The 18,681-nt window shown below is 36.2% G+C and overlaps 10 protein-coding genes across 10 annotated transcripts; 4 read left to right on the top strand and 6 right to left on the bottom strand.

Moving 5' to 3' along the window:
* Positions 1-2,482: 2,482 nt before the first annotated feature.
* Positions 2,483-3,841, top strand: RHIMIDRAFT_295098 (rhizopuspepsin 6 precursor; the record flags this gene model as incomplete). The annotated part of the gene is made up of 3 exons (XM_023614149.1): positions 2,483-2,816; positions 2,864-3,235; positions 3,285-3,841. 3 exons carry the CDS (start codon positions 2,483-2,485, stop codon positions 3,764-3,766), a joined length of 1,188 nt encoding a protein of 395 aa, XP_023462268.1. The 3' UTR covers positions 3,767-3,841.
* Positions 3,842-3,883: 42 nt separating this feature from the next.
* On the bottom strand, positions 3,884-5,248 carry RHIMIDRAFT_268880 (uncharacterized protein). The gene is made up of 3 exons (XM_023612094.1): positions 5,056-5,248; positions 4,536-5,001; positions 3,884-4,476 (listed from the first exon to the last, which is right to left on the bottom strand). The coding sequence occupies exons 1-3, from the start codon at positions 5,157-5,159 to the stop codon at positions 4,114-4,116; spliced, it is 933 nt and encodes a 310-aa protein (XP_023462267.1). The 5' UTR covers positions 5,160-5,248; the 3' UTR covers positions 3,884-4,113.
* Positions 5,095-5,495, top strand: RHIMIDRAFT_74075 (uncharacterized protein). The gene has a single exon (XM_023615632.1). The coding sequence runs from the start codon at positions 5,219-5,221 to the stop codon at positions 5,450-5,452; it is 234 nt and encodes a 77-aa protein (XP_023462266.1). The 5' UTR covers positions 5,095-5,218; the 3' UTR covers positions 5,453-5,495.
* On the bottom strand, positions 5,496-6,196 carry RHIMIDRAFT_74080 (uncharacterized protein). Its single transcript, XM_023615633.1, has 2 exons — positions 5,706-6,196; positions 5,496-5,652 (listed from the first exon to the last, which is right to left on the bottom strand). Exons 1-2 carry the CDS (start codon positions 5,997-5,999, stop codon positions 5,539-5,541), a joined length of 408 nt encoding a protein of 135 aa, XP_023462265.1. The 5' UTR covers positions 6,000-6,196; the 3' UTR covers positions 5,496-5,538.
* A 2,709-nt stretch (positions 6,197-8,905) lies between these two features.
* Positions 8,906-10,245, bottom strand: RHIMIDRAFT_268873 (deoxyhypusine hydroxylase/monooxygenase). Its single transcript, XM_023612093.1, has 5 exons — positions 10,093-10,245; positions 9,914-10,047; positions 9,493-9,862; positions 9,215-9,443; positions 8,906-9,159 (listed from the first exon to the last, which is right to left on the bottom strand). Exons 1-5 carry the CDS (start codon positions 10,235-10,237, stop codon positions 9,090-9,092), a joined length of 948 nt encoding a protein of 315 aa, XP_023462264.1. The 5' UTR covers positions 10,238-10,245; the 3' UTR covers positions 8,906-9,089.
* A 415-nt stretch (positions 10,246-10,660) lies between these two features.
* RHIMIDRAFT_247711 (DnaJ-domain-containing protein) lies at positions 10,661-11,534 on the top strand (the record flags this gene model as incomplete). Its single annotated transcript, XM_023610439.1, has 2 exons — positions 10,661-11,012; positions 11,065-11,534. The coding sequence occupies 2 exons, from the start codon at positions 10,661-10,663 to the stop codon at positions 11,532-11,534; spliced, it is 822 nt and encodes a 273-aa protein (XP_023462263.1).
* A 206-nt stretch (positions 11,535-11,740) lies between these two features.
* Positions 11,741-12,404, bottom strand: RHIMIDRAFT_194219 (staphylococcal nuclease; the record flags this gene model as incomplete). Its single annotated transcript, XM_023606006.1, has 3 exons — positions 11,741-11,807; positions 11,859-12,013; positions 12,066-12,404. Coding segments are annotated over 3 exons (561 nt in total), but the record flags the coding sequence as incomplete, so codon positions are not given.
* A 2,280-nt stretch (positions 12,405-14,684) lies between these two features.
* On the bottom strand, positions 14,685-15,634 carry RHIMIDRAFT_268869 (uncharacterized protein). The gene is made up of 3 exons (XM_023612092.1): positions 15,507-15,634; positions 15,048-15,440; positions 14,685-14,994 (listed from the first exon to the last, which is right to left on the bottom strand). The coding sequence occupies exons 1-3, from the start codon at positions 15,590-15,592 to the stop codon at positions 14,982-14,984; spliced, it is 492 nt and encodes a 163-aa protein (XP_023462261.1). The 5' UTR covers positions 15,593-15,634; the 3' UTR covers positions 14,685-14,981.
* A 1,429-nt stretch (positions 15,635-17,063) lies between these two features.
* RHIMIDRAFT_241565 (uncharacterized protein) lies at positions 17,064-17,617 on the top strand (the record flags this gene model as incomplete). Its single annotated transcript, XM_023609609.1, has 2 exons — positions 17,064-17,267; positions 17,378-17,617. 2 exons carry the CDS (start codon positions 17,064-17,066, stop codon positions 17,615-17,617), a joined length of 444 nt encoding a protein of 147 aa, XP_023462260.1.
* Positions 17,618-17,967: 350 nt separating this feature from the next.
* On the bottom strand, positions 17,968-18,681 carry RHIMIDRAFT_268868 (uncharacterized protein). The gene is made up of 4 exons (XM_023612091.1): positions 18,665-18,681; positions 18,488-18,597; positions 18,302-18,430; positions 17,968-18,244 (listed from the first exon to the last, which is right to left on the bottom strand). The coding sequence occupies exons 3-4, from the start codon at positions 18,302-18,304 to the stop codon at positions 18,059-18,061; spliced, it is 189 nt and encodes a 62-aa protein (XP_023462259.1). The 5' UTR covers positions 18,305-18,430; positions 18,488-18,597; positions 18,665-18,681; the 3' UTR covers positions 17,968-18,058.

Below are 18,681 nucleotides of genomic sequence, written 5' to 3'. Positions count from 1 at the left end.
TTTCTCCCCCGCGCCAGTCCTTCTTCACATATCTGTCTGCTTTAACTGATAAGTTAGCGTAAGAACATATGTAAACATGCTCTTGTACACTTTCCCCAAAATGAATGGTAAATTTTTAACTGATTAAGTATAGTTCGTTATTTGATGATAACAGTGAGCTGAAACAAGTACAACAAGAGTGCATGGATATTATTACTGATTAAAAATTTTATGATGGTAGCTATATAAATGACACCGACGTCTCTTATGTTGACACATCGATAAAGATTTTACCAAATAGCGATATATCGACTGTTTCTTGGTTGATACGTTTAAGACGAAGTGGATCAAGGTTGATTTTTACATACACGCGATGGAACATATCTAAGAGTCGCAACGGATCTGTTATATCCGTTATCAACTAAGGTGATTCATTCAAGCAGTTAAGAAATTAGGACTTTGTGAGTTTCAGCCTGACGAAGAAGACAGTAGCGGCCAGCAATTGTGCTCCTTTAAGGGCCCTTCAAGCTCTGGTTGGCTATCACACCTTTACTGAAAGTTTATCTCGTGTAATTGTTTCCATCAACAAACTGTCCACGATACTCAAAAGACCACGGCAGTACTGTTATACTCAACTTTTTACTCCGTGAAAGTGTGGTGATGGTGATGGGATATTTATGTGCTTATATTATGTAAAAAAAATGGAGGATCAGTAGCTAGCAACTATGGTTTTTATTATGTGCCTGAGGGAAAAATCACTAACGCTGAGCATATAAGAGAAATGACGGCTACAAATGTCTAGCACCGTCTAGTAAATGAGACTGAATATACAGAAAACCGAGAGATACGTGATCTAAAGACAAATGGATAGAAATGGAGCCCATTCAGCGTCGTATATATATTATTGTCAGTTGTCACTACAGAAATCCGCATTTGTATGCCTTGGTCCCCCTTCAAAACCAGATGTGTATCTTGACCATTTAACGTAACACTCATAAGGCTCTTGCAGTGATGGATATATTGTCATCCATTGGTGTGAGCCCTCCCAGTTTTCCCAAGCTTCTCTACGTCAGGGTACTTTCTAACTATTAGTTGATTTATAAGGCCTCAGTTTCATGCCTTCTTGAAAATCTCAGAAAGAGTCTGTATGTTTCAAGAGCAGTTCCTCCTTCGTTCTTTACATTTATCAGAGGATGCGCTGGCTTCCACTTATTTAATTTTCCTCTGGGTGCATTAATTCGTTCTAGAAGAGAGTTTTCTTAACATTAATCTCCAAACGGACTAGCCTGATCCGGGCGAACATTTGATTTTTGTGCTCATTTTGATCGTTAAATAAAATAAAATAAAAAATGCCTAAACAAAGTTTATAATACACCTTGTACATAAATGCGACATGCCACAGAGAGGTTACTTTTAACCTTTATTAATTACTCAACATTAATATCAGCAGTGTGTACACACGGTGTGTTAATGTACACATGCTTATCTTTTACTATAAACTGTGACTCATTCTTTAAATGCTATTCATATGGGTTCAAAAGCAAAAAAGGGTCATACTCGTTGTAAAAACGCTTTAAGGCGCGTATAGACTTTTGTTAACAATAAATAAACAGATGGGTGTTCCCCGGTAAATTATGCCAAAAATCATACGATCTTACCTTTAGGCTATTACTTTTCTATATGCTTGCATCACTCGGTCAATATCCTCGAGTAACCATAATTCACTTTTGCAACATAGAAAGAAACAGGCGCATAATTGTAACTCAATATGAGTCTGAGGCTTGAAAAAAAATAACTCATCACTTTTACACAAATCAATGACAACTAGTCCTAATTTGGGACCTTTGTATTTCCCATCAAGGCTAGGAGAAAGGATCGACATCCTTTAGGCCTTATTCTCATATATACAAAAAAACAAAATTATGTTTAAAATAGTATATAATTAAGATTATTATTATTATTACAGCATGCTTTCGTATTCAATATCTGATATACCTGCATAAGTAATCCTGTTTTACTAATTAACTCGCCCTTTTTTCTTAAAATGGTCATTTATTTCCTTTTTTATGTATTCTTTGCCCTGAATTAACATTTTCCTTATCTTTTAAACCTCTTTAACCACTGTGTCTTATTAGATGCATTTGATCTTTACTTCATAAAGAATAGGCTTATGTAACAACAGGATTAATGTATTACCAGCTTATGCTCTTGAACAACATACGTATATCATTTTTTCCATTTTTAGTCAATTTATGTCCCCAATGCTATTTACTTCAATGCCTACTATCCGATACATGTAAGGATAATTATGGATATAATGTCCAAAACAAGTACTGATAATTGTTCAAAACAGGTAAATTATATGAAGAAAAAGTAAAGCTTCATTTCAACATTAAAATGATACCATTTGTGTGTATGCAACTCGATTTCATATAAATACCCTCTCTTGTCTTTTTCATTTGTTTTCTCATCAAACAATTTCCCCATCCTTTCATTTATTACAATGAAGTTTACCTTAATCTCTTCTTGTGTTGCTCTTGCCTTTATGGCATTCGCTGTTGAAGCTGCTCCTGGTGGCAAGAAAATCAGCATTCCTTTGGAAAAGAATCAAGATTACAAGCCTAATGCAAAGAATTCTCTCAAGAAGGCCCTTGCAAAGTATGCCAAGCATAAAATCTCTACTCAATCCTCTGGTGATTCTCCCAATGGCTCCGGTGGTACTGTCCCGGTGACAGATGATGGTAATGACGTTGAATACTACGGTATTGTCAAAGTTGGTACTCCCCCTGTAGAGCTCAAGCTTGATTTTGATACTGGCTCTTCTGACTTGTGGTTTGGTAAGATGAACATGGTATCCAATCACTCGTTATTAACATGGATATAGCTTCCACCTTGTGCTCTTCTTGCGGCTCTTCTCAAACCCTTTACGATCCTTCCAAGTCCAGTACTTATCAAAAGGATGGCCGTCCCTGGTCTATCCAATATGGTGATGGCTCTACCTCAAGCGGTGTCTTGGGTACTGACACTGTTGAATTGGGCGGTTTCTCCATTAAGAAACAAACGATTGAATTAGCCAAGGAGGAATCCGATACTTTTGCTAGCGGCCCCATTGATGGTCTTCTCGGTCTTGGCTTTGATTCTATTACTACTGTCAAGGGTGTCAAAACTCCTGTTGATAACTTGATCAGCCAAGGCCTTATCTCTTCTCCTATCTTTGGTGTCCACCTTGGAAAGGCCAGCAAGGGTGGCGGAGGTGGTAAGTGGTGATGATATCTTTAAATGTTGTGACACTAACTGTACATTAGAATACATCTTTGGCGGCTATGACCAATCCAAGATTAAGGGCTCTTTGACCAAGGTTCCTATTGATAACTCTCAAGGTTTCTGGGGTATCACGGTTGATAGCACCAAGGTTGGCGACCAGTCTGCTACGGATTCCTTCAGCGCCATTCTCGATACTGGTACCACTCTCTTGGTCCTCGACACCCAAGTTGCCTCTCAAATTGCAAAGGCTTACAATGCCAAAGACAATGGTGATGGTACTTACTCTGTTGACTGTGACACTTCCAAGTTGCAACCTCTTACTTTCAGCATCGGTGGTGCTGAATTTGAAGTCCCTACTGACTCCATCATCTTTGAAAAGGACAATGGTAACTGTATTGCTGGTTTCAGTTCTGGTGATCTTGGAGGCTTGTCCATCTTGGGTGATGTCTTCTTAAAGAACAACTATGTAGTCTTCAACCAACAAGTTCCTGAGGTCCAAATCGCTCCTTCTGCCGACGCTTAAATGATGTTAGCATATTGCTATCAATGATATTTATTAGTGAATAAATCACTTGTATTCTTAAAACATAATTACGAGAAGCTTTTTGTGTGTTGTAAGAAATTCTTTAACTTGTCTGATTCGCTTTTTCTTTCACTCTGATTTTCCAACTGAGTGGCTAAACCGTTCATTTTCTGTTATATAAATAATCAGTCTTAAGAAAAGGATGATGTTGATCTCGTCTATTCTTCCTTTCTGTCTCTCTTTTGAACATCAAGCTAAATAGGCCCAAAGTGACTTTATGATGCTCAAAGATAAAAGTTAAATATAAGCTTTATTTACAATATTAAATAAATGAGGGGGGACCATCTTTAATCTGTTTCAAACAAATTAATTAATTCTTTGGTGTATTTTGCAATCTCGTATGCCTCCTTTGCAAGATCCCGCTTAGCATTGGCTGTGGCTACTGCGCCACTTATAAATTGACTTTTTTGAAGTAAGCTTAATCTTTGAGAGCATTGATCTAGTTCATTCAAGATGGGTCTGCAAGCTCTGGTATAAGCGTATCCTGATGGACTCGAGCACACGGAGCTTGATTTATCGATGATGGTGCTTATAATTTTGATTAATGAAGTGATGATGGAATAAACTTCCCCATTTTGCGGTAGGCGTAGCGCACTTAGTAAGTTTTGTATTGTTTGTACAATAGTATCTGTTTCATTTTTTAGATATTTCTAGTAATAATAGATGAGTGAATTGAAGAGGAGAGAGTGATCATAAGAAGCTAGCTTACTGTCAATTCTGCAGGTGTTATATATGTTTGTTCTAGTAAACTATAGTTATCATCCGTATCTTTTAGTTGTGATCTTATTTGAGAAAGAGATGGTGGACTATTGCTATTAGTTTCATAAGCGCTAGTTGTGTTGTTGTTGTTGTAATCATTCTGGAAGCCTTTCTGATCGTTATTATCTGTATCTTTCATTCCCACCAATCTAACTAGATCGACTACAACCGCAGACAAGTTTCCTGCTGAATGATCCAATAAACTCACTGGACTGATTCCCATTCCGTTAGCATGATGTTTTGCTGCAATCAACAGATCTGATAAAGCTGTAGAAAACCTTGACTTTAGCTCATAGAGGGTTTGTTTGGAGTCACTTGTCAATCGGCTTTCATTGTTTTCAACTTGTTCTGTTATCAATTTACAAACAGAGACAATGACTTTCATGGCTTGGATAACATTGGCAGGATAGCTGGACCTATCATTTAAAATTAATTTTAATATGCTTCATTATTATTACTATTATTTCTACCTTGCTGTGATTAATAATTCATCTATCGAAGTTTGAAATGACAAGATATGGTCATAGGCAATGACACCCTTCTTTGTTGGTTGTATAAAGTTGTCTTTTATCATGTTACAGTTGATGCTACTGGCTTTTCGTATGGATTGAGCTACAGAGAGATTAGTGATTCATGTTGATAAGGGAATTCTATATTTTACCTTTCACGCTTCTGAGTTCCAACCTGATCTTTTCGTACTTGATCTGCCATTCTTTTACTTGGTCTCTTAATGTCTTTATTTCCTTGTCAGCTTCTTCTTTTTCGAACATTAATTCTTCATTTGTTTTAGCCATTCTTTTCAATTCTTCTATCATCTCTCTCGTCTCACGCTTCACTTCACGAACAGCTTCTTGTTGTTTATTATAGTCTTGTTTAAGTGTTTGATATTTATCATCCAACTTTTTATATTGTTCTTCCATTTGACGAATCACTCTTTGATCTTCTTCATCTTTCTATACGAACATAAGTACGCGTTTTTTTTTTTTATTATTATTTACTAAAGAAACCTTTTGTAACTGATCCAGTAATTCACGATCTATACTGTCCATACTATGATCATTCTTTTCCTAGTAAAATATGACGTGAGTTTATATAAATGACACTATAATTATATATTTACCTCCAATTTGTCTTGTAATTGTTTAATATGATTCTGCATCATATTCATTTTATATTCGTATTCTGAACGAATCTTATCTACATTTTCATCACTGTTATTATTTCTACTAAAGAATTCCTTTTGATCTATGGGTGATCTATTCACATAAGTTCTATCTGGGCTATTCAGGATCGTTTCGTCGTCCGAGAATTTATCAACCGTCTCTACATTAAAGGTGCCTTTGACTGGAATAATATGAGTAGATTTGCTGGGTTGTTGAACCTTGTCATACAATTTTGAATCCATCATAGGCATTTGTGGAACAGGTGGCAGGTGAGAATCCTGTGATTAAAAGTTAATAAACATACTAATAAACAAATAACTTACATCTTCTTGAAATAGATTGGCATATCTTCTCGTCAATTCAGAAAAGACGTCACTTGCTAAATCTTTAAATCTTGGTACTGCTATTGTAGCCAACTTTTGTCGTGCCTGATTTCTCTTTGGATGAAAGTCTTCTTTCACAGGTAAAAACGGTACTAAAATTTTAAATTGCATTAATTTACTATAACAACAATACAATAGAGACTAACCGTATTTATCATTCTTTATTCTTCTAGTCACTTCATCGTACACATCCATGGCTAATTCATGAAACTGATGATTACTCAGTCTTGTCAGCTTTTGACGAGCTGTTATTCTTTCAGGTTGTGGGCCTTCAATCGATTCTATTCAAGGGGGCAATCAATATATGTCATCTATCTCATTTTTTTTTACCTTGAGCCAAAATATCCTTTAGATAGGATCGAAGTTCCACATAATAGATTCGTGCTGTATTCTCATAGTGAGCTAAACTATAAGCTCTGGTAGAAGCAAACGACTGTGATCTCGAAGTGTATGACATGGAGCGAGATGAGCTAGTTGAATATGTTTTTGCTGACTGAGGTCCTCTCGATAACCAGTCTTCTTGTGGTGAACGTGGTGGAGATTTTGAATAGGCCATAACTTAAAGAAAAAGAAAAAAAAAAGATTGTGATTTGAAAAAAAGGGCGCACATTGATCACACAAATATAAAAAAGGGTTTCACCGCTTATCGTTTCACAGTTGCACAATGGAAACTTTTTATTCCAATGAAAAAATAAAATAAATGAGGGGGAGTTTTGTAGGATCATTTAATTTTTTAGGGACTTTCAAAAGTCTACGCGTGTTTTCTTTTTTTTTTGTTAGATATTTTCTGATGTGTAATCCTTGATTGTTGTCGTATTTAACCTAAATGCTTAAACTTGTCGTATGCATAGTACTAAAAGATTGATCACAAAGCAAAACATGTCATGTCCCATTCTTATTGGTCGTAATTTAATTCATGCAGTGCTCCTGTTTGCATATAAAATGACGATACTATAGTAAAAATAATGAGCTTCCTCTTTCTTCCGTCCTCATCTTAAAAGATTTTCTAGAAACTTATCGGAATACGTCTATTCGAAATTATTCGAGCAACATGCTTTCAAGCAGCATATGTTTTCTGAAGATGCATTGAAAATTTGTTCTGAGCAATATTTTATAATCAAATTTTGGAGCTACATCTTTGAATCATACTTTGGGCGAAGAAGCAATGTGCTCCTCCAATGGGGAGATACCATCTCCAACAGCTGTAAGACAGCAAACTTGGAATTTCGTCTAGGCAGAGATAATCTTCTAACATCATAAGCATGATGCTCTTTATGTTCTGATTCATATGTCGATCGTATATACAAGGCAAAAAAGCACTTGAAGACGCAGGCAATTCATTTAGTGTTATTTGTGTCGTTATAAGCTGCTGCAATGGCAGGCAAGCCTCGTCTACTGCTGTTTTTGTTTCTTGAGTGAAAATAGCGCCTTACGGCCATTTAGGTTCTCCTTTGCATACAGATTGATAACAATAATCATAAGCTATTTTCTTTACATCTTGCTACGCCATTGACTATATCATGAATTATTTACATACTCTAGTAGAATATTTCACATAAAGAATACAACTTACCACAAAAGTGTTTTGAATAAGATACGAAAGATATTTAAGCAACCTTGCTTCAAAGTTCTCGACTATGCAGTTTGTGTATGTGGTCGCTAGTTGTACACATGCTTCTGAAAGACATTGGCTAGTTCCACTCGCAAGCTTTCTGGTATATATGATGCTTCCATGACTTTGTCTAAACAAATTCCAGTTTTCAAGTAAGCCTTCTGGAAGTGCAGCACTGTTTGTCACCCGCTTATCCATAACTAATTGACATATTGAATACCAAAAATTTTGTTTAAAGATATGATTCGAATGGACTTTTAAGTTTAATGTGTAATGGTTGAAAAAAGCTGAGCTCTGAAAACTACTTGATGTGTGTCTTCACATGCAGAGACGATCCTAGACTTCAAGGCATTCTGGTAGGAACTGTGGACACATTGATCGAACGGTAACTTAAATTGCTGTCCCAAATTTCGGCTAAAAACCTCGTTTTTTGACAACATATGATTAGGGCAATCCGGAGAGCGTGCTGATTTGTGGCCAGTTTGTTTGAAAATAGTACAAATAACTGATGAAAAACATTCTACTATTTTTTGTCTTTTGGTTTTTTGCTTTTCTTGCTTCACGCCTGAGCTTTGTTTTCTTTTTTTCCCAGCGGATATTAGCAGTAGATCATACATTGTTCTTTGCGTCTATTAAAAAACCAGATAAGGCTGTATCAATTCGACCTTCAATACTCACCAATTGAGTCCAGCAGATCGTGTCACAATCCGGTATTGACACCACAATATACAAGGCACAGCCCATTTGTCAAGTACAAAGGCAGCTGAAAAAGGACATTCCCATTCAATCAGTCAAAGAGCATGCCCAATTAGAGCTTAAATACCAATACTTGTGAGAAGTTTTACTACAAGTCTACTACTCAAGTATTATCAAGCACAAGCATTATGCATTCAATTTTTTTCAACAGAGAACATTATTGCACTAGGAATCGAACCTACTCAAGCAATTTTTTATCTCTTATTTTCTTTTGCACCATTCACGGCTCATCAACAGATCTCTCTGTTATCATTGATGCAATACTCATTATCCTATAGCAATATGTATATAATCAAGCCTCCTCTTTTGCTTCGACGGTTCAAGCTGATGAGCATATAAAATCAAAGCTTTCCAAAGAAAAAGATGTTTAGTCAAGGCTTCTCAGCTTATCCCATTCCTCATATCCCCCTTGACATGTAGTTTTTTTTATTCATTATGGCTTTTATGCACAGCTAATAAACTCAGGTCAATTACCTCTTACAAAGACAAAAGATGTGGTTAAAGCCCTCTGGGCCGTGCTTTAATATAAGAAATATTTTTTTCCAAAATCTTGAATTTTAAACTGTACAGGTAATATAATAAAGTGTTGCTTAATGAGCAAGTTTAAGTGAATGCATATTCTGAGGATGATCGAGACCATTTGCATATTGTAATTCACCGCTAAAAAAAATAGCAAATTAATAAAAAAGACTAAAGAAAAGACTCTATTCTTTACCTAGTTTCATATTCGTACATATCAAGTGCAACCTCACAACTTTCACGTACAACTGTTTCTTCGTCCTTTTTAAATCCTTCTAATACTTGTAATACTTCTGGTGTAGCAATTGATCCCAAGGCTTCAGCTGCTTCATGACGAACCATATGTACTTCATCTTTATTCTCAAGACATTCCGTTAAGGCAGGAACACTAGCAGGATGTTGTAATTGACCAAATACATAAGCAACTATACTTGTGTTAGTCTTGTATTCAGCTTGAAATCATACTGTTGTTACCTTCGTGTCTAAATAATGCACTCTTATCCTTTAATCCCTTGGCTAAGGCAAGAACAGCCTCAGTTGTGCCAATTTCACGCAAGGCAAACATGGCTCTATAACGCACAAACAGTTTCAACTTGGGATTAATCAACTGTGCCTCAAGTTCTTCTACCGATCGTGTTTCTGTAGTGGGAGGAGCAGGATCTACAGAATGGTAGGCGCTCTTATTGGCTTCTTTTTCTGCCTTATTCTTAGGATCATGATCATACTTGATTTTATCAATAGCAAGTTCACAAGTCTCGACGACTGCTTCACTCTTGTCTGATAAATATTTTTCAAGTACAGGAAGTGATTCTAATGAGCCAATAGCACCTAATGCTTCAGCAGCCTAACAAAAAAGGGGTCATTATTTAACTCTTTACTACACAATAAAACTCACCTCATGGCGGACCATTTCATGTTCGTTGAGGTCTTCCAGGACATTTATAAGAACAGGATTGGCTTTGGGATTACCAATTTGACCAAGACAATAGGCAAGTTCATGCTTTAATAATTCAGAATCATCCTTGAGGGCTACAATGTATAAGATATATGTGCCTCGTATACAGTCTTTGTTACCTTTGCCAATAATTTCAATAGATCTATCGTCAGCAATATTTTTAAGTGTAAACAAGGTACGAAAGCGTTCAGCAAGAGGAACGTTTCCAGAGGTATTACAAAGAGAGGCTTCAAGATAATCGTAGTTTACTGCAAGATCAGTCATTGTAAAAGAAATATATAAGAAAGTCAATGACTTCAAGCCACCATTTGTGTCTTTAAATGCCAACGTAACACACGATATGTTAACTCCCATTTGTAGAAAGTGACTGTTTTATTATCCAGAATTCTGCTTAATAGGCCCCTTTTTGAATGGTAATTTATAAAGTAGTTTCCTGTTTCCATAGCTTTAGGCAAACAAAAGAAGCGTTGTACTCTTATAGTTGGCTTAGATGTACTGTAAATTAGGCATAAAGAACTCAAGCAAGCTCTCCCTCTCTACATGTGTTACACTGTAAAACCATGTAACACTGATCGAAATGGCACGTGACTTTAAAAAACACGGTGCTTTATCTTTTTTTTTTTCTTTTTTTTTTTTTCCTTACGCGTATACGATAACAGCACTTTTTTTATTTTCTATTCGCACCTCATGTCCTCCTCAAGTTTTAATTGTTATAAAATCCTTGAATTAGACAAGGAAACAGCTACAATTAACGATATAAAGAAAGCATATCGTAGACTTGCTTTAAAGTACCACCCAGATAAGCAACCTACCGATGCTACAGAAGAAGAAAAGAAAAAAGCAAATGAGGCATTCCAAAGGATGGGCAAAGCATATGCAGTATTAAGTGATCCCAAACGAAAAGAACGATATGACCGAACCGGAAGTATGGACGAAAGCGAGTTTGAAGGAGAAAAAGATTGGACAGCTTATTTCAAAGAACTGTGGGATGGTGTTGTCAGTGCTGAAACAATAGAGGCTCAGGCACAAAAGTATAGAGGTATATACATATACTTGCCCTAAAGATGATATAATAATCTTTTTTTATAAAGGCTCTGAAGAAGAAAAGAAGGATGTTTTGGAAGCTTATAAACGACACAAGGGCAGCATGGACGATATCCTACAAGTCATTGAATGTTCAGTTGCTGAGGATGGTATGCGTTTTGAAAAGATGATAAGAGAGGCAATTGAACACAATCAGGTTCCTACTTTTAAAAAGTTTGAAAAAACAACGACAGCCAAAGCCCATGAGAAGCGTATAAAAGATGAAAGTAAGCAAAGAGCAGACTTTGATAAACAGGCAGGAGAAGACATGGATTCTCTTGCTCGGGCTATTCAAAAAAGAAACAAGGATAGACAGAATAAGATGGAATCCATTATAAGCTCAATAGAAGTAAAGGAGAAGGCGAAATCAGGGAAAAAGAGAGGCCATGACCAAGTAGATCCTGATATGCCTACAGACGAAGAATTCGCAAGAATACAAGAGCAAATGATGAAGCGATCGAAAAAGAATACACAGTAAACAATAGAAATTATCATTTTACATTTATAACCATGGTAACCATTGTCATAACAAAAGCATGATTAAGTGAGAAATTGGTCTGTAAACAGCTATATATACATTATAAACATTGCAATAAAACAGGCTCTCATCATTCTATTCAAACAGATTAAAGATATCTACAGTAATAACGGTTAAATAATTATATCGCTATTGTTTTGCATAGCTTACTTGGATTTATGATCACCAGGCGAGACATAGTTCTTTAAGGACCAAATTCCTTTTCGAAGAAGTCTAGATACATGCATTAGCTTTTAATAAAAATAAAATATTATCTACGCTTACTTTGCTCGTGCTTCATATTTCTTCAACTCGTCTAATATACCGGCATATTGTGCACCCTTTGCAACATATATACTGGCAAGTCCCGCTTTTACCATCTCAAGAGACACGTTCTTCTTTATAAAGAACGGTGGTCGTCTGACGTAAGCCATAGCAACCTATATTAAACCGTCCGTCATTTGGCACTTACTCCCTTCATTAAAGACTTACCACTCTACTGTATTGATCTCTGCTTAGTAATTGAACTTGTACCTTTTTATTCAACACCATCTTGGTCAAAAATTGTTTAGCCTCTGCTGAAAAGGGTTGAGCAGGCATCCCAAAGTGTGCACTTTCGGGTGCATCAACGCCTGCAATACGAACAGCTATGGTCTGATTCTGAAGATCTTTCCTTGTCTTTGGTATATGTCTGAACCACCCCCACCCTAGTCCAGGTGTATGATACAGTCTAAAGTTATCACTATCTCCTACCGAAACAACTTTCCCACGTATTGTCATTGTTCTTTCAAACGCTTCAGGTGGTATATGTGCTGCCGTCTTGAACCTTTTTCCAACAACAAAAGTTGAGATCACGTAAACAGCTGGTATGGCTATGAGTATTCCTCCTACTACAGGTCGCCAAATCTTTTGAACAACTGAATCAACCCAGGCGTCAAGATTTTCTTTGGAATAAGTCCTTTGATCAAATAAGCTTTTCCAGTTTAATTCATGTTCTTGTCCATCATTCTTTGCCATGTTCCTTAATGAATTAAACTGCACTCAAATACAGTGTTTCCAACAATTGATGTCGCAGCCAATCAAAGTCGATGCCACTGACCAATTAAAAATGATGTTATTGTCCAATCAAGATTAATTTCAAAAATAAAGTCGTATTCTTAGAAGGCCAATGCTACGGAGTGCTTCTTCTTGGCACTACATGTAAGGCTGTTCAGTTCACTCTTTTTGATCAAAGCACAAATTCATCATAACTACACGATTTATCTTGGTTCTTTGCTGATCGAACGGACACCATAAAATTAAAATGAATTAAACTCTTTTTATCTCTTTCATCCTGAAAAAAACAAACCAAAATGGGTCCTTTATAAACCCATGTATAGTGTTAATCTACATATTGAAAAGCTTTGTTGGAAAACATCATAGATAGTGTCTGGAGGTAGCGTCCGTAGAATTAATCTAACTTCTGGTGTGCTTTCTAGTACATGTAGTGCTCCACCTTTTAAAAGCCACGTCGCTTGTGTCCATTTTGCAATGAAGACAAACTCTTTGCAAACCATTACAACAGTCGTCGGCATATAATGAGTGAGTATAATCACATCCTTCCTGCTAGGAAAAACACTGACAGAAAACGTGGCCAGGCAACCCATATCACACTTGCCAACCAACAGAAATATCACGGTACCCTTCAAACTATTCTGCCTCTTTGTTATGTATACTATGCTGATGATAAACTGATCTCCAAGACCCATATTTCTAACAATCATATGCATTTATAAATTATATATGAACCTTTGGTCAATAGGCCCATGTTAACCTCCTTTCATGCCTCTCATTGAGCCTCTCATACGTCTCTTAAGAAAGTGGTTGATATACACGCCCTTGTGTAAAACGATGAATTTTTTATTTGAAAGGGATTACCATCAAGGAATATTTGAAAGTGATGGCTTTTTTTTTTTTTTGGCAAAGTCTTTGCCTTGCTTTGAACGACATCAAAGGGTACTAGATGATTGACCTTGGCTTGTTGTTCAATACAGGAAATTTTATCGTGTATCGTGGCAATGGCCAACAGATCATCAAGATATGCCGTTGATGTTAAAAGATTCAAGCGTTTTTGAATGTCTTCAGGAAGGGCCTTCCAAGCCTTCTTCTTGTTCCATAACATGTTAAGAGTGTCACATTGTTCAGAAGTAAAAAGTGACCGCTGGCTATTAGGATCTTGGTTATTGTTAGATAGATCAAGAATACGATTTTGCCATAGGAATCTTAAATGTTGTCGCCTAGGAAAAAACCAACACTTTGCTTTTTCTAATCAAGTAGAATGTTATTGCTGATCCTGTAAAAAATAAAGGAGTTAGCGGTATCCCTTTTTTTCTTCTTTTCTTTACCTATGGCTTAAAATGCAAACATTGCATCCATACCAATGTTCATAAGGTCAGCAGAGAATGTCGCCAGGCGAAAAAACTCTTCTATCTGGGATGTGTCAGTGCTTTGCGCGCTTTTTATTTCACCAATACAACTGGTGAATTGTCGTGTGTAACTTTTGTGTACATTGACCACGCAATCAGGAGGTTTGTTGTATTTGAGCTAAACGTGTAATCAGGCAAAGTGAAAGTACAATGAGACTGTGTGTATCTTTATTCGGAATAAAATTAAAAAAAAAAGTCGTTTTTTAGGAAGAACCTTTTTGAAACGTCTCTACAAGATATCCTTAATTTTATATTAGACCTACATTAACTATGGCAAACGAACTTAAGGCTATTGTTTATAAGACAGTCATTCTCGGCACTAGCTATGGACTTATGAAGCACACTGTGTCTGATGGAGAAACGATGAGAAAGGTAAGATCTTAAAAAATAAGCACAGTTATCTCAGCTACACGAAAAAAATAAACAGAAATAGCACATGTCCCTCCGATGAAGTTTTGGATCGTGTTATGAATAAAACAGGATAAATGCATCAAGAGAAAGCAATACATTGGGATGTCATGTACACAATTTAGAAGACTACCATTATCTAATTTTGTTGATGAGAAAGTATAAAGAAAAAAAAGATCAACACTGCCTTGTAATAGCCCTTAGTGTTACAATCACGGCGAACATCACAAAAAAGAAGGCTTGATGAAAAAGACAAGCATACATTAAGTCGAATGCTAATATCAGTATTTATCTTTGATAATTCATTAGCTTATGAATTTGATTGATAATAATAATCCTATAAACATGAAGCAACAGCCCTTGCATACGTATACCCATACAATAAAAAACTTAAACACACCACCTTCTTATCACCTTTCATTTATTTAAATATCTTCTTCATTAACTTCTTTACCCTCCTCTTTTTTCGCGGGGACCTTGCCCATTCTGTTGTTTGATTTGTCAAGACTATTATCTTTAATTGCTTGTTTCAATGTCAAGCATATACTCTATGAAGTAGTGAATAAACATCCGGTTGTACTATAGAAGTCAAATGTTTTACCTTTGCCTTTTCCAAGCAATTGTACAGGCTTTCAATGCCATTACTCTGAGATCTCTGTGAGTGTTGAGAAAGGCGGTGACACCTACAGCTTCCAAGGCGTTAAAGCATTCGATAAACCTCAATACATATAGCTGGCATTCGAAACCCATTATTTGTACAAATGGTACAAGTGTTGTTGATGTGGGAAGGCCTGAGAGAAGGTGTTTAAGATGATACTTGGTAATGAGGACTTGTTTGAGCTTGTCATGGTAGAGTTTGCATACTGTTGCTTTCTTGGCAAACTCGCCAACTCTTAAATTCGATTGCTTTGAATTTAAGGAGTACAAGATACGAAGGTCTATTTTTAGAGTGACCTTTTCTTTTTTCTTGGCCTTGAGAGGCTGTGTATCATCCCTAAACAAAATAAACTCTATCAGCTAATGGCTATACACGCTTCCAACATGTCCAATTTTGACTTACCAGTGGAGGTAAAGGCCACTGTTGCTGAATGCCTCCTCGAATACATATGACCAGAATTTGACAATATAATCTTGCTCTGAATACATTTTTATATTGCTGGGATTGTGTCGTATTTACCCTTTAAATGTTTAATCTTGTCGTATGAGATTACTATAAATCTATACTCTAAGAATGAATAGTACAAAGATACTGACAACAATGCACGTTATTAACATATAACGCGACATGCCCAGCTATTATTGACCATAATTAAATCGTTTCCTTAACAATTCTGTCATCATATAAAATGACACTGTTTGTAATAATGAGCTCCCCCTCGTCTTAATATACAATAAAGAGGTTATATAGAGAATTCCGTATGTGTGACGAGAATAGAAAAGAGAGAAATACTACGCACACGCGTATTTTCGCGAAAATAAAGAAAATAAAATTAGTGTGACGTATGCATAATTGTTTTTTGGGCTTTACTTTGTGCATAGGTCATTTATGCTTCTTGCTATCATTACTGAAAGAAAAAGAAAAACAAAAAAGACTGACCACAAAATGAGTTATTCTTATAGATGCATCATGCCCAATATTCATTGGTCCGTGATAAATCCATGGAATAATCTTGTTTTCTAATAAAGTGATGCTATTTTTAATGGTGAGCTCTCAGCCTAATGAAGAGATCATTACCGACTCATCGACACATACCTTTCTTATATTTCAGTGTTGTACATAGCGTTGTGTGTAGGTGTGGTTTGTTTAGTGTTATAAGCTAGACATAATGAATAATAAATTATACAATAAAGCTCGAACAGCATCACCCATGCAGGCAAGTTTTACTTCAGATCTTATGAAGAACTGCATCATAAGGAACAAATACTGAGTTACAAATGATGAATAAACTTATAGTCTTTGAACTAAAACACTTGTGATCCAATGTTGACAATAGAGCTGCACTGAAACAAATAGAGAATCAATGAGTACAATAGGATATGATGAAGCTTCAAAATGGCATAATGATAGGATGGGAATAGAAATTGCTTAGTGCATTAAAAGTTTAAATAAGGTTCCTCAGAATAAATACTCTCCTGCTTGTGCCTAGGTTTCAGGTCTCAGATTAAAATTGGTCAGGCACAAATCTAAGTGCCGTCTAAAAGAAGAATTCTAAGTCCTCTATGGTCCATGGCTCTTCCACCTCTCGATACTTTTGGGTCTATGCCACCAGACATTGCACCTACTTTTGGACCATGAGGAGGCAAATGATCGCATTCACCCCGAATGTCTTCACTGTATTTATTTTACGTTGTACAATTCGAACTAATAAAGAAAAGAATGATTACAACAACCAAGATCACTTAGCTCTCGTGTAATTATGATGATACTTCATAAATTCGTATACTACATCAAATTTATTCTTACTCGTGTCTTTCCTTTTTATTTTTGGGCGCGTTTTCTTGCCACGATTTTCAGATGATTATAAATACGCGTTGGTTACATTGCCAATAATTTATTTTTGATTTTTTTACCGTGTCTTTTGTCCCTCTTTTATTTCATTTGTTACTAAGAAACAAAATGCTACCTCCTGAATTTAAAAGCTTTAAGCTCGTTGAACATCATGAAGGATCAAGAAATTACTTTCACGAACATGAAGCAGATCAATGGGCATTTTGTCATTATTTCAACCAAACACAGAATAGTCTCAACAAGTTTAAAAAGTACAATGCCATTTTAAATGCCTATCAAAAAGACCTTGATTGGCTTATTAACCAGCGTTCAGTGCCAGCAAAGTTAAAAGACTATTTAATTATATTGAAGAAAGAAAAAGCGGCAAGCAATTTTTTACTGCATTTTGTTTGGAAAAATCCCTAAATACGTTCTTATAACAGCCTGGAAGTTCTACACTTAAAGCAGAAGCGGCCTTGTCTAAAACGATTAGATGTGTTAACAATAAAAACACTGTTAACATGATCGATAACAACAATAACATTGGAAATATCCAACTTGGTGATACATATAGCGCATCCGAAAGTAGCAGCATGAATACAAAACGCAAGACTATTGATGACTCTGAAGAAATAGCAAAAATGAAGAAGCCCTATCAAAAAATGGCACAGCGACTGATATAATAACGACAAATCTTTAAAAGGAAAGATGGTTAAGGAGAGATAAGAGAATGTTCAAAAGCGTAATGTACAAGGCCGTTTCTGTCTTTTTTATCTGATACTAATTCCCGAAGCTGAACCAATCTGGGCCCATATCGCTTCATGTGAATGAATCTTTTTGTCTCTTCTTTCTTTTGTTGTCTGATTTTTTCAAACACGTATGCTACCTGTAGCAATTGTTTGAGTGACGTTTGGGTTGTAAGCCGCTCCAAGCTCTCCACTAATTGTGGAATTTGTATATGAGTAAGCTCAAGCATAGTATAAATCCCGCCTGTGCTCAGTGTGGTTATGTATATGGTGATGCTATGGCCTGCTTTCAATATGATTAGATAAAGAGGGTTGCTATTAATCAGCTTAAGCTACCTCTTACTTGGAAAGAGATGGAAGACTTGTCGTTGGTGGTATTTATCGTTTCCTTAGAAAAATGCCAAGGCGGTACAAGTCCCAGGCGAGCATGAACTTGTTGACGGTGGGCTCTTCAATCTTTGCTTCTCCATACCTCAAGTTCTTGCCCCAATTGGACTGCATAATGACAGAAATAACGTTATCAGGCCTTTCCGAGCCTTGTTCAGTGGTATCATTTAAGTTTGTCTTGTTACAAGAAATCGATAATGAGAAATGGTTTAATAGCAACAGTCGCTTACTTACCATCGCAAATGGACGCCATTTTCGAGATTACTGAAGAGAGAGTCAAGAAAAGGATCAACATATGTATTCCACAATTCGTTCTCGCCTTTGTATCCCTCCAATGGCTGCACAAGGGACAATCTTTCCATCCTATAAATAAAAAAGGTTGGTCAAATCATTTGACTTACAAAGTAGTTTTCAGCTTACAATCGTCTGATAGTATTAACAGCACCGGTTTTAATAGGGTCCATTTCGATGACAAGAGAGCATAGTTTATGAGTAGCTACTTTTAATGTGATACGTTTTTGTACGTAATCCTGTTTAACGTTGTAGATTAAAATATCTTTAGAAAATCATTTAAGTTATTACAAGAGTATTGCTTACGCTGACTATTTTTTGGA

Source organism: Rhizopus microsporus (assembly GCF_002708625.1).
Source record: "Rhizopus microsporus ATCC 52813 unplaced genomic scaffold scaffold_23, whole genome shotgun sequence".
Taxonomy (NCBI): Eukaryota; Fungi; Mucoromycota; class Mucoromycetes; order Mucorales; family Rhizopodaceae; genus Rhizopus; species Rhizopus microsporus.
Note: the sequence above shows the minus strand (reverse complement) of the source record. Positions and strands in the feature narration are given on the sequence as shown.

Bases quoted from the DNA above. Each gene is read 5' to 3' on its own strand.
- RHIMIDRAFT_268873 (XM_023612093.1), bottom strand. From the start codon at position 10,237: ATGACTGATCTTGCAGTAAACTACGATTATCTTGAAGCCTCTCTTTGT. The intron at 9,863-9,913 runs GTGAGTTTTATT...CTTTTTTGTTAG, and splicing joins ATGAAATGGTCCGCCATGAG to GCTGCTGAAGCATTAGGTGC. The intron at 9,444-9,492 runs GTAACAACAGTA...ACACAAGTATAG, and splicing joins TGCATTATTTAGACACGAAG to TTGCTTATGTATTTGGTCAA.
- RHIMIDRAFT_74080 (XM_023615633.1), bottom strand. From the start codon at position 5,999: ATGCCTATGATGGATTCAAAATTGTATGACAAGGTTCAACAACCCAGC. The intron at 5,653-5,705 runs GTAAATATATAA...ATATTTTACTAG, and splicing joins AATTACAAGACAAATTGGAG to GAAAAGAATGATCATAGTAT.
- RHIMIDRAFT_268880 (XM_023612094.1), bottom strand. From the start codon at position 5,159: ATGATAAAAGACAACTTTATACAACCAACAAAGAAGGGTGTCATTGCC. The intron at 5,002-5,055 runs GTAGAAATAATA...TTTAAATGATAG, and splicing joins GAATTATTAATCACAGCAAG to GTCCAGCTATCCTGCCAATG. The intron at 4,477-4,535 runs GTAAGCTAGCTT...TATTATTACTAG, and splicing joins TAACACCTGCAGAATTGACA to AAATATCTAAAAAATGAAAC.
- RHIMIDRAFT_74075 (XM_023615632.1), top strand. From the start codon at position 5,219: ATGTTGATAAGGGAATTCTATATTTTACCTTTCACGCTTCTGAGTTCC.
- RHIMIDRAFT_268869 (XM_023612092.1), bottom strand. From the start codon at position 15,592: ATGTATTCAGAGCAAGATTATATTGTCAAATTCTGGTCATATGTATTC. The intron at 15,441-15,506 runs GTAAGTCAAAAT...TATTTTGTTTAG, and splicing joins AGTGGCCTTTACCTCCACTG to GGATGATACACAGCCTCTCA.